The sequence below is a fragment of the Colobus angolensis genome, unplaced genomic scaffold (assembly GCF_000951035.1).
Source record: "Colobus angolensis palliatus isolate OR3802 unplaced genomic scaffold, Cang.pa_1.0 Scaffold425, whole genome shotgun sequence".
Taxonomy (NCBI): domain Eukaryota; kingdom Metazoa; phylum Chordata; class Mammalia; order Primates; family Cercopithecidae; genus Colobus; species Colobus angolensis.
This window is the reverse complement of record NW_012117655.1, coordinates 248,441-260,457: the sequence shown is the minus strand read 5'-3', so window position 1 is coordinate 260,457 and position 12,017 is coordinate 248,441. Positions and strand designations below refer to the sequence as shown.

Here is a 12,017-nt window from a genome sequence, read left to right as displayed (position 1 = left end):
AAAAAGGCCGGCATGGTGGCTCATGCCTGTAATCCCAGCACTTTGGGAGGCTGAGGCAGGTGGATCATGAGGTTAGGAGTTCAAGACCAGTGTGGCCAAGATGGTGAAACTCCGTCTCTACTAAAAATAAAAAAAAATTAGCCGGGTGCGGTGGCAGGTGCCTGTAATCCCAGGAACTTGGGAGGCTGAGGCAGGAGAATCGCTTGAACTCAAAGGGCGGAGGTTACAGTGAGCCAAGATCGCGCCACTGCACTCCAGCCTGGGTGACAGAGTGAGACTCCATCTCAATAAATAAATAAATTAAAAATAAAAAAAAGAAAAAAGAAAATAAGAGAAAAAAACCACACAAAAATATACTTACTGTACACTTCAGAAAACAGTATTTTCTAACATCTGTTTAGCATTAATTTCCCTTTAATTTCTATTTATATTGTTTTCTAAATGTTCACTCAGGTGTAAAAAAAAACTTCAATTAATAGTTTGACATGATGTCAGCTATTTAAGATACTCAATGTCATCCACTGCTTTTCACCACCTTCTTGCATTTGGGGGCGAAGAGTTAAACTACTTTTTTTTAATGCTGCAACTCTTTTTGAATCATTATTAAAATAAAACTGGGGGAAGAGAGGTTATATAAAGGAAATAGAGTCTATAATGGAATTTAGGCCTTTGCTGTTACAGCTGAGAAGAACTAGAGCTTCCAAGGAAAGCCTGACCTAAGAATAAGGCCAAATCTTTTGCTTCTTATCAACACAACGCTACCAAAGTCTGGAGTTACTTTCTGACTTTCTTCTGAAAGCTAACTTTTAGCTTGGCTAGACTGTTTTTCTTTTCTTCTCTCATCTCTCTCTCTCTCTCTCTTTCTCTCCCTCCTTTTCTTTCTCTTTTAGAGATGGGCTCTTGCTGTTGTTGCCTGAAGCCCCAAACTCCGGGGCTCAAGGCGTCCTCCTTCCTCAGCCTCCTGAGCAGCTTGGACTTGAGGCCTGTGCTACCACCCCCGGCTAACTGACAGGAATGTTTCTAAACAGACTGAATTTAGAGTGCTTATTGCTCAAGCAGGGATAATGTCTACAAGGTCCAGTTCAGGCTGAGGTTTTTATTTTGTCCCTAATTTCCTGAAATCAAAATAAAGTGATTTTAATCTAGGATCACAGAGGTAGAAAACCTAGTGGGGTCTCTGGGAACTTTATGCCTGCTTTCTCCTTCCCTGGTCCTTTCTCCATGCTTGTATTGTTACCAGGGAGATGTCCTGGTTTGATGTATGTGTCCCTTACAAAACTTTCTAAGAACTTAGTCCCAGAAAATACAAAAAATGATGATAGCCAATTAGGCAAGACAGGTGGTAATTTAGTCTTATACTTTCTCAGAGGGAATATGAATTAATATGACCTTCCTGGAGAGGAATTTGACAATGTTTATCAAAGTTAAAAACTGTGTATTAGGCCGGATACAGTGGCTCACGCCTCTAATCTCAGCACTTTGGGAGGCCGAGGCAGGTGAATCACTTGAGGTTAGGAGTTCGAGACCAGCCTGGCCAACATGGTGAAACCCTGTCTCTACTAAAAAGACAAAAAAAAAAAATTAGCCGGGCATGGTGGCAGGTGCCAGTAGTCCCAGCTACTCAGGAGGCTGAGGCAGGAGAATCACTTGAACCCGGGAGGCGGAGGTTGCAGTGAGCCGATATTGCACCACTATACTCCAGCCTGGGTGACAGACTGAGGCTCTGTCTCTAAATAAATAAATAAAACTGTGTACTCCACAGTTTTGGAGTAAATAAATTTGGGAATTTATTTAAGGAAAGTCAACTCTTCTCCTAGTTCTAGCCTTTTTTCTGTACATTAGACTGATGGGCCATTAACTGTTCTTAGTAGGTTTCTGTATTTTCATAATAGACTATAATAAACATATATACCTTTGATAATAAAAAATTAAAAATCATCAGTAAATATAAAATATACGCTGTTAGAAACAACTTGCATTCAGAAGTGCTTAGTGTTAAATATGGGGACCACCTTCAACAACCAGTTTTTTGGTTTTCTTTTTAATTCTTGAAAATGCAGTATGCATTAACTATAGTTCTTCCAATGACCTAGGGTTTGGGAATACAATTTTAAAAGCCATGGCCACTCTTGTAGCTATTACTTTCATGGGATGACCTAAACAGAGCTTCAGACTATGACAATGATTTCCTCTCCTTGGGGCCCATGTGCTGTTCCTTCACACTTCCACTGACTTCCATGGGATATGTGAGTCAATCCTAAGGTGGTAGCTCTAATTATTCCGTCCAAGGACATCTGGAATCCGATTATCTGATGAGATCTTCTATTGCTCCATTTTACAGCAGGAGACCTTATCAAAATTCTCCTAGATTACATGGCAGCAGCCCTGGGAACAGAAGGCAAGTTGAAAATAGTTTTCTTTTTTTTTCCAAACCACATTCCTTTCTTGAAACTATTTACAGTACTGTTTCAAGATGTTTTCTGAAGGGTCCACAGGGGCCACACTGAAAACCTTCTGGTTATTGTTTGCTAAATGCTGGGATGGTTTTAATCAGAGAAGAAGTCAATAATTTCAGCTTGGGTGTTGGAAGAGCTTCTGAAATGTCTCCAAACTGATTTAGGAGAAACTGCTTAACAGAAGAGGACTTATTCCTGTCCTGAAACAAACTCATTAGCATGGACATATGCTGTAACCACAGACCAAGAGAACCACATTTTTTGAACATATTATACCCCAAAGGCATCTTAGATTTCTAAATATTATCAGTATCAGATGACAAAACCTGTTCAACAAGGACCATAGCCTCAATATGCTGGTTGACAGCCTCCTCCTTTGGAGTATTCTTGGTGTTTGGTAACTTCTCTAGTAGGACCTAGTTTTTATTACACTCGTTTTTCTTAAAGAAATTTTTTGAAAGGGGTTTTATTTTAATGACTCAGGTAAAATTTTCTGAGGTAAAAGACCTCACGTCAGTCTCAGCAGACATCTGCCCCTTCCCACGATCCTGACTTGAGGCAAGTGAAGGGAGTCCCTTTGTTGTGAGACCAATTTAATTCTAGGTTCCAGAAAAACCTGAGAATCTCAGTAGTTCAGATCAAATCAGCTACCCCAGATTTAAGCAGAACTAATCCAAATGCCCAAATCAGTTTCAGAAGCATCTCAGGTTTTAACTGGGGTCAGGTGTATCTTTTCTAGGTTAGGTAGGTGCTCCTATGCCTCAGCTAAGGACATAGCACTTTGGTCAGCCCTATATTTACATGATAAAAGCTTTTTTCTACTTTAAAAATAATTCCTGCATGATTTATCATGTATAAATTCTTAAAACCCCACCCAGGACAAACCACTATATCAAGGATTTCCACTGTTGATCCCTCTCGCCCCAATCCTATTGAATCCAAGTCTCTGGGGATAGGGCCCTGGAAGCCGGCTTTTTTTTTTTTTTTTAAATGTAAACACTTTTCTCATGCCTGTAATCCCAGCACTTTGGGCTTTGGGAAGCCAAGGTGGGAGGATCGCTTGAGCCCAGGAGTTCCAGACCAGCCTGGGCAACATGGTGAAACCCCATTTCTACAAAAAATACAAAAAACAGGCTGGGTGTGGTGGTGGCTCACACTTGTAATTCCAGCACTTTGGGAGGCTGAGGTGGGCGGATCACCTGAAGTCAGGAGTTCGAGACCAGCCTCAACATGGAGAAACTCCATCTCTACTAAAAATATAAAATTAGCCAGACATGGTGGTGCATGCCTGTAATTCCAGCTACTCAGGAGGCTGAGGCAGGAGAATTGCTTGAACTTGGGAGGCGGAGGTTGCAGTGAGCCAAGATCTGCCATTGCACTCCAGCCTGGGCAACAAGAGCGAAACTCTGTCTCAAAGAAAAAAAAAAAAAAAAATTACCCGAGTGTGGTGGCATGGACCTGTAGTCCCAGCTACTTGAGAGGCTGAGATGATGGGGGGCTCGCTTGAGTCCAGGAGCTTGAGGCTGCAGTGAGCCATGACTACACCACTGCAGTCCAGCCTGGGTGACAGAGCAAGACTCTGAATTTAACAATAACAACAAAAAAGTGAATGCTTTTACAAGTACCCCTTATAACATTTATGCACACTGAAGAGTGAGAACCTCTGCACTGGAACGACTGTAAGAGTAAATGAAAGCTAGAAAAAAAGAAATCTCAGCAAGCAGAGGCGGGAAGATTGAATGCGAGGATTTAATACCAATGCGGGCACAAGAATTTTTTTAAAAAAGGTCAGTGGGGAGGGATCATGAACACCTTGGTTTCAACAACTCCAACTCCTTCATACGTCATCTTCAGTTAGGCTGGCTGATCAGTGTGCTGATACTTTCTTCTACCTCTGACAGCGTCTTCAGAATTTGGTTGACTTTGACCTCATCAAATTCCAAACACAGAAATTCAGATTCCTGGAAAACATAAAAGGATATTTTAGAGGGAAACCACAAGATAACCAAGGCCATCTGGCATGACCAAACTAAAAATACCCAGGGTCCCAATCCAGCAAGCCCAGCTCAGACCTTAATATCGAAGTGATATTTTACCCAGCAAAGCATATCCACATAATGATCTAAATAAAAGTGCTTTTATGATGGTGTTTCATATTAATAAATAAGAGGCGTACAAATGTCAGATGTTCTCACTAGGAGACATATGAGAAGCTCTTCCTCTTTGTCATCTCATTTGATCCTCTAATAATTTTTAAGGTAAGAACTTGAGTAGTTTTAAAAATGAGGACCCTGAGGCACAAAGAGGTTAACCTGTACCAAAAAAAAAATGCCATAAAAAGGCAGAATCAGATGGTGAACTCTCAGCTCTGGATGACTCCGAAGTCTATACTGTCTCCACAGCACTTTAGATTACAAAAATGAAGAGAATTTTGACTGACTCTGATGGACTCTTGAGTTAGTCTGGGAAGTGAGCTAACTTGGATTTAGTGGTTATGCTGGAAATTGTGACAAGTTGCTTGGGAAACACGAGCCAGATAACTAAGAGATAACCAGATCTTGAACTAGCAACAAACATTTCTGGGGCCCTTCCACTTGCTGCAAGCCAACCCTCCTCACAGCTCCCTTAAATACATTCCCTCTGTGAGGCTTCATCAGTCAATCTGAGGTTAGGTAGATGGTAGATACCAAAAAATAAGATTTTGTTTTTCCCCTCTATTATTTTCGCTCTCCATACTGGAGTGCAGTGGCATGACCATAGCTCACTGTAGCCTCAAACTCCTGGGCTAAAGCGATCCTCCCACCTCAGCCTCCTGAGTAGCTAGGACTACAGGTATGCACAACCACACCCAGCTAATTAAAAAAAATTTTTTTTTTGGTAGAGACGGTGGAGGGGCAGGGCTTAGTATGTTGCCCAGTCGTAAGATCTCTGAGTTATGGTAGCAGGAATTTCATGTACACTGGACAAATTCTACAACTGCATTATCTTGAGAGACAAGGATATATTTTATGTATCTAAGAACAACTACATTCAAAATCCTTAAGAACAATAATCAAGTAATTTTAGAGCAGTATGAATCCTTACAGAGCATATAATCCAATTGCCTTGTTTTCTAGATAATTAAATTAAGCCCCAGGCATGTTAAATGATGTGGCTAATTAATGTACCTCTGTTGATGACAGTCACCAAGTCAATGTTCTTTTCTCTGTATTTTCCTCTCTAACTACTGAAAAGTATCAGAATATACCAGCCCCAACTATGCCACTCTGGCATACAGGTTATTTTGCGCTGAAGGCAATCGAGACTCAATAGATGGAAAAAGAAGTCTTGGAGATTTCCCTTATCTGGCCAAGAGCAGAAACTTCTAAAAAATGAGAACTGCCAGGCCAGGCATGGTGGCTCATGCCTGTAACCCCAGCACTTTGGGAGGCTGCGGCAGGAGGATCACTTGAAGCCAGGAGTTCAATACCAGCCTGGGCGATAATAATGAAACCCTATCTCTAAAGATAAAAAATAAAATAAAATAAAGTCTGACATGGTGGTGTGCACCTGTAGTCCTAGCTACTTGGGAGGCTGAGGTTGGAGGATTGCTTGAACCCAAGAGGTGGAGTGAGCCTAGCAACCTGGGTGAGACCTTATTTCAAAAAAAAAAAAAAGAGAGAGAGACAGCGAGAACTGCCATAAATCCCTCTCTGGGGAAGTTTTATGGGCATGAAAAAGATGGAAAGCTGACACCATGATGAGTCTGCACAAACTTCAGTAAAATAACTCTTTATCTACCATTAGATTCACCATATATTTAATTCCCATAATTTACCACCTTTAGAAGACCAAACCCTTTTTCCTTTGTCTAGTCACAGTCACTTCTCTCCACAATTTATCTTCCTTTGTTAAAATGGTATGCAAGCTTTCAAGTCTAACTGCCTCTTTGGGTTTTCATTTTCTTTTTTTTTCTGTTAAGCTTGTGTGCATACAAAATTAAAAATACTGACATCAGTAAAATTTGTAATTTTTTTTTCTCCTGTGAAACTTTTGTCAGTTTAATTTGCAGGCCTTATACATGAACCTAAGAAGGCAGAGAAAAAGTTTTTCCTCCTCTACAATACTATGGCATTTCCTACCCCCATCTCCAAAGTGATGGGGGTAGAAAAGGAAGGCCAACAAGCTTCTTCAGAAGGAGGGTGTCACTTTGCCATCAGCTAGAATAATACTCAGGAGTTGATTTTGCTGTTGCTAAGCTGCTAAGCTGAATCTACATGGATGGCAGTGAATATCCCCCAGGGAGAAATAAGTACAAAGGGAAAGAAGGGGCCTCTCAGATGAAAGGCTTCCAACGATAGGGAAGGCAGCTCTCCTTGCCTACAGGAGTCCTGTCCTCAAACATGTATTTGGATAGGAGAGAAGTGCAGTCTCATATGTGAGCTTAGAAACTTTGACAAGTTTTCATTTAGTCCAAAGCAAAAACCAAGTTTAAACAAAGAAAGAATACTGATAAGTGTTCAAGCTGTAGGAGGGGTTATCTCCTTTGGGAAAGAAAAGCAAATTTATGACAAATTAGGCAGTTCAGTTGGCAAAATTCAGAACAGGTCTCAGATGTGAAAGCCTGTTCTTCGTTCATTTTCACTGAGGCCTTTAGTTTGACTTTAAAACAATGTATTTTTTTTTTTTTTTTTTTGAGACAGAGTCTTCCTCCGTCACCCAGGTTGGAATACAGTGGCCTGATCTGCAACCTCTGCCTCCCGGGTTCAAGCGATTCTCCTGCCGCAGCCTCCTGAGTGGCTGGGATTACAGGCATGCACTACCACGCCTGGCTAAGTTTTGTATTTTTTTTTTCAGTAGAGACAGGGTGTCGTCATGTTGGCCAGGGTGGTCTCAAACTCCTGACCTCAAGTGATCCACCTGCCTCGGCCTTCCAAAGAGCTGGGATTACAGGCGTTAGCCACTGCATCTGGCCTAAAACAATTTTTTAAACATCTGGCCTTGGACACAATGGTCCAGAAATTAGTGATTACCAGTAACTAACATATATATTAAGGACATTGATACAAAAGATGATGTAGCTTATATTTCACCTCAGTGAAAGTAAGTTACAGTAATAAATCACCTGGTTTTCTATTTATAGGTAAAGAGATTACCAGGAACAATATTCATAGAGATAGGAGCAACTGAGTAAAGCTTGTTTATAAATAGCCAGGATCTTTTCTGACTAAGGGATTATTAGTTTGTTGTAGGTTTCAGGACTCATTTGTGATTGGACCTCTATGTATGAATGAAGCTCAGTTTATTTTTGAGGGATGCCAAATACTAGAGAGAAAGAGTGGGCTAAATAAAGAAGTCCAAAGCTAAATACATATATTTTCCATCCCAATCTTCACCTTCCTCCCCTTGAAATAGTAACACATTAACAGCCTTCAAAAGCAACACATAAACATACATTACACTTGAAATTGTTTACTTACAACTGTATTACCAAAGCCTACTTTCATCTAGTTATGCTATCAAAATATCTTATAAGGAATTCAAGAGCCTTTAAACTGGGGCTTAACATGTAGACATTTCTTCACATTTTGCATTTGGCTGCGGTACCCTACGGAAAATACCTCTGATGTATTTGAAAATATATTTAGAGGCCAGACACGGTGACTCACACCTGTAATCCCAGCACTTTGGGAAGCCAAGGTGGGTGGATCAGGAGATCAGGAGTTCGAGACTAGCCTGAACAACATGGTGAAACCCCATCTTTACTAAAAATACAAAAATTAGCCAGGCGTGGTGGTGGGTGCCTGTAATCCTAGCTACTCAGGAGGCTGAGGCAGGAGAATTGCTTGGACCCAGGAGGCAGAGGTTGCAGTGAACTGAGATCGTGCCATTGCACTCCAGCCTGGGCTACAGAGTAAGACTCAGTCTCAAAAAAAAAAAAAAAAAAAAAAAAATATATATATATATATATATATACACACACACACACATATATATGTGTATATATATATTCACAAATGCAGATGTGGGCTAGGGGTGGTGGCTCATGCCTGTAATCCCAGCACTTTGGGAGGCTGAAGCAGGTGAATTGCTTGAGCCAGGAGTTTCAGACCAGCCTGGGCAACATGGTGAAACCCCATCTCTACAAAAAGTATAAAAATAAGCTGGGCATGGTGGCATGTGCCTGTAGTGTCAACTACTTAGGAAGCTGAGGTAGGAGGATCGCTTGAGCCCAGAAGGTCAAGGCTGCAGTGAGCCAAGATCATGACACTGGACTCCAGCCTTGGCAACAGAGTAAGACCCTATCTCAAGAAAGAAAGGGAAAGGGAAAGGGAAAGGGAAAGGGAAAGGGAAAGGGAAAGGGAAGGAAAGGAAAAGAAAAGAAAAGAAAAGAGAAAAGAAAAAAGAAAAGAAAAGGAAGGAAGGCAGATATGATGCTTATCAAGCCAGAGGCAGAAGGTACAAGAGCAATCTGAAACACCTGTTACTTTTTTCATGGTCATCTTGCGCTTAAATGGCGATAAAAATAAGAGATGATTCGACTAAAATTCCTGTATTTAATCATCTGAGTCAAGAATCAAACTTGCTTCTTTTCAGTAAAGGATGCAGTATGGAGTAGAGTCAGAATGTGGTTAGTAGATAAGCAAGCACATCATTATCAAGAACATGTACTTTGTGATCCTGGGGAGTACAGCAGTGTATTAAACTCAACAGTTTAAATAGCCATTCCAAATTACAATGGAAAGCAAAGGCAAAATATTCACATTTTTGTCTCTCCAAGTGGAAATTTTAAAAAGTCACAAAATCCTATGACAAAATCCTTGAGAGGATTCTCTCTCCAAACCAACAAAAAAACCGAGCCAGCTCTAACACTTCCTGAGAAGGCCATCTCACATATTCCTAAGGAACTCCTTCCCTGATAACCACTCAACACTCCTCAGGGAACTCTTACTGGTCAAGCCTAAATCTTTAATGCTTTAGTTTAAACTCACTTCCTAGCAAGGTTAGAGAGTAGAATTGATTATTAGTCTACAGAATAACTGAAGGCTGTTAGTAAGCAAATGTTTGGTTTTATCCACCTACACACCATAACCTCTTTGTGTATAATTGTCCATTTTAAAAACTTCCTTATCTAGGTCCTGAGCAATTCTTCTGCAAAACAATACTACAGTGACAAAATGCTTAAAACAGAAAATAAAAAAGACTTATCACATATTAAATACTTAAATAGAACCATTTAGAACAAATTCAACATAAAATAAAACAACAGTCCTATATTTTCTACAGTAATACTACTTTCCATGCAAAATTTTCACAAAGCTTTATCCCCTAATTTATGGATCATATTTAGGATTATAATATAACATTGGCAATGTTGGCTGTAATGTCTTGTGTTTTCTTTCAAAAATGATAAAAGTTGGGGGTAAAAGTTGGGGGAGGGAGGGTGAGAGTGGGAAAGGATGCCTTAGAATTTCACTAACCAATACTGATTCAAAAAGGCCACATAAATGTGCACCTGTAATCCCAGCTACTTGGGAGGCTGACGTAGGAGAATCGCTTGAACCTGGGAGAGGGAGGTTGCAGTGAGCTGAGATTGCGCCAATGCACTCCAGCCTGGGCAACAGAACGAGACTCGATCTCAAAAAAAAAAAAAAAAAAAGCCACATAAAGCTGGCTATGTTTCATAAAGTTTATTACCCCAGATTTTTCTTTTAATTTCATTTGTTGACATAAAGGGACTCTTTACTGAGCACAAACTTTGGCCATAAAGCCTATATCCTCTGTTTGGACTGTCCTTTCATAAGCTTAAAATAACCCTTTGACCCACAACGCTGCAACTGTCTTCTGTGTTTAACCACAGCAGAATGAGGGGAGAGAAAGAGAAAGAGGAAGAGGGAGAGCAAGCACTCAAGAAAGAACACATATGGCAGACATTAAAATTGGCAATGGCTCCTTGAAGGGCAATTATATAATAAATAAGAAACCCAGTAGCACTGAACATTGCCTGCCAGAGAAGTTCAAAACATCTTCATAAGTAAACCCGTGTTCACCACTCATTCCCACACTTCTGTGGCTTTCTCACAATGATCATTGATACTGCTCCTTTACTTCAAGAGACCTTGAATCCCAGAAATAGCTTCTCTGTAGCAAAAGATCATCCAACTTCCTTCCTAAGGAACCACTGGCCCCAATTAAAATTTTATATTTTCCTGAAAACTGTCCTGATTATTCTCCATTTGTCCTTTCATATTCATTATCTTCCCGTCTCTGTCTTATTCCATGTCCTGTGAGGCTGTTCTCAAAAAATTGTGTCACCCCTTACAGTTGGGTTCAGGCAAGAGGAAAGAGAGGTTATTATATTAATTCCTCTGATATTTCCAATATTTTCTATGTAGGGTATCGTTTCTTCATTTCCTATTTTATTTACTGGTCTCAATCACTATTTCTTCTGGTTCACAAAGCCAACAGTACACACATAAAGCTAAGTCTCTTTAGACTGCTGAAACAGAATCAACAAATACAAACTCCAAGGTTGAGCACAGCAAGGATTGTCATCACGCCTAGGTTGGTAAGAAGGTTGCCCTCCAAGTATTAAATAATAGGAGAAGCTAGAACCAATATTTGATTTTTTCTATTATCATTTGATACTGAAATTTTTTTTTTCTTTTTTTTTTAGTTGGAGTCTTGCTGTCATCCAGGCTGGAGTGCAGTGGCGTGATTTCGGCTCACTACATCCTCTGCCTCCCAGGTTCAAGTGATTCTCCTGCCTCAGCCTCTCAAGTAGCTGGGACTACAGGTGCATGCCACCATGCCCAGCTAATTTTTTGTAGTTTTAGTAAAGACGGGGTTTCACCGTGTAGGCCAGGATGGTCTTGATCGTGATCCACCTGCCTCAGCCTCCCAAAGTGCTGGGATTACAGGCATGAGCCACCGTGCCCGGCCTTGAAATATCTAATATGGTAGCACTCTGATATCTAAGAATGAAAGGAAGGAAAGGAGGGAGGAAGGGAGGCAGGCAGAAGAGTAGGAGAAGGAGGAGGAGAACAACAACATCAACAACTAAGACGAGATTTCATTAAGAATTTGCTCTTTAGTTTAATTCAATCTTGTTTGTCAATTTTTACTTTCGTTTCAATTGCTTTTGGTGAATTCGTCATGAAATCTTTGCCTGTGACCATGTCCTGAATGGTAATGCCTAGATTTTCTTCTAGGGTTTTTATAGTTTTGGGTTTTACAGTCTTTAAACCATCTCGAGATTTTTTTTTTTTCTTTTTTTTAGACAGAGTCTCACACTGTCGCCCAGGCTGGAGTGAAGTGGCACCATCTCAGCTCACAGCAACCTCTGCCTGCTGCGTTCAAGCAATTATCATGCCTTAGCCTCCCAAGTAGTAGGGACTACAAGGCACATGCCACAATGCCTGGCTAAGTTTTGTATTTCTAGTAGAGATGGGGTTTCATCATTTTGGCCAGGCTAGTCTCGAATTTCTGATCTCAAGTGATCTGCCTCCCTCAGCTTCCCAAAGTGCTGGGATTATAGGCATGAACCACCATGCCCAGCCTCATCCTTTTTTTTTTTTTTTT

General features: G+C 40.6%; 1 protein-coding gene across 1 annotated transcript in view; it reads right to left on the bottom strand.

Moving 5' to 3' along the window:
- Positions 1-4,178: 4,178 nt before the first annotated feature.
- COMMD1 (copper metabolism (Murr1) domain containing 1) overlaps positions 4,179-12,017 on the bottom strand; it is a 222,942-nt gene continuing 215,103 nt past the window's right edge. The window contains exon 2 of the mRNA XM_011956823.1: positions 4,179-4,417. Coding sequence (XP_011812213.1) covers positions 4,307-4,417 — 111 coding nt within the window. The 3' untranslated portion in view covers positions 4,179-4,306. The remainder of the gene's footprint in view (positions 4,418-12,017) is intronic.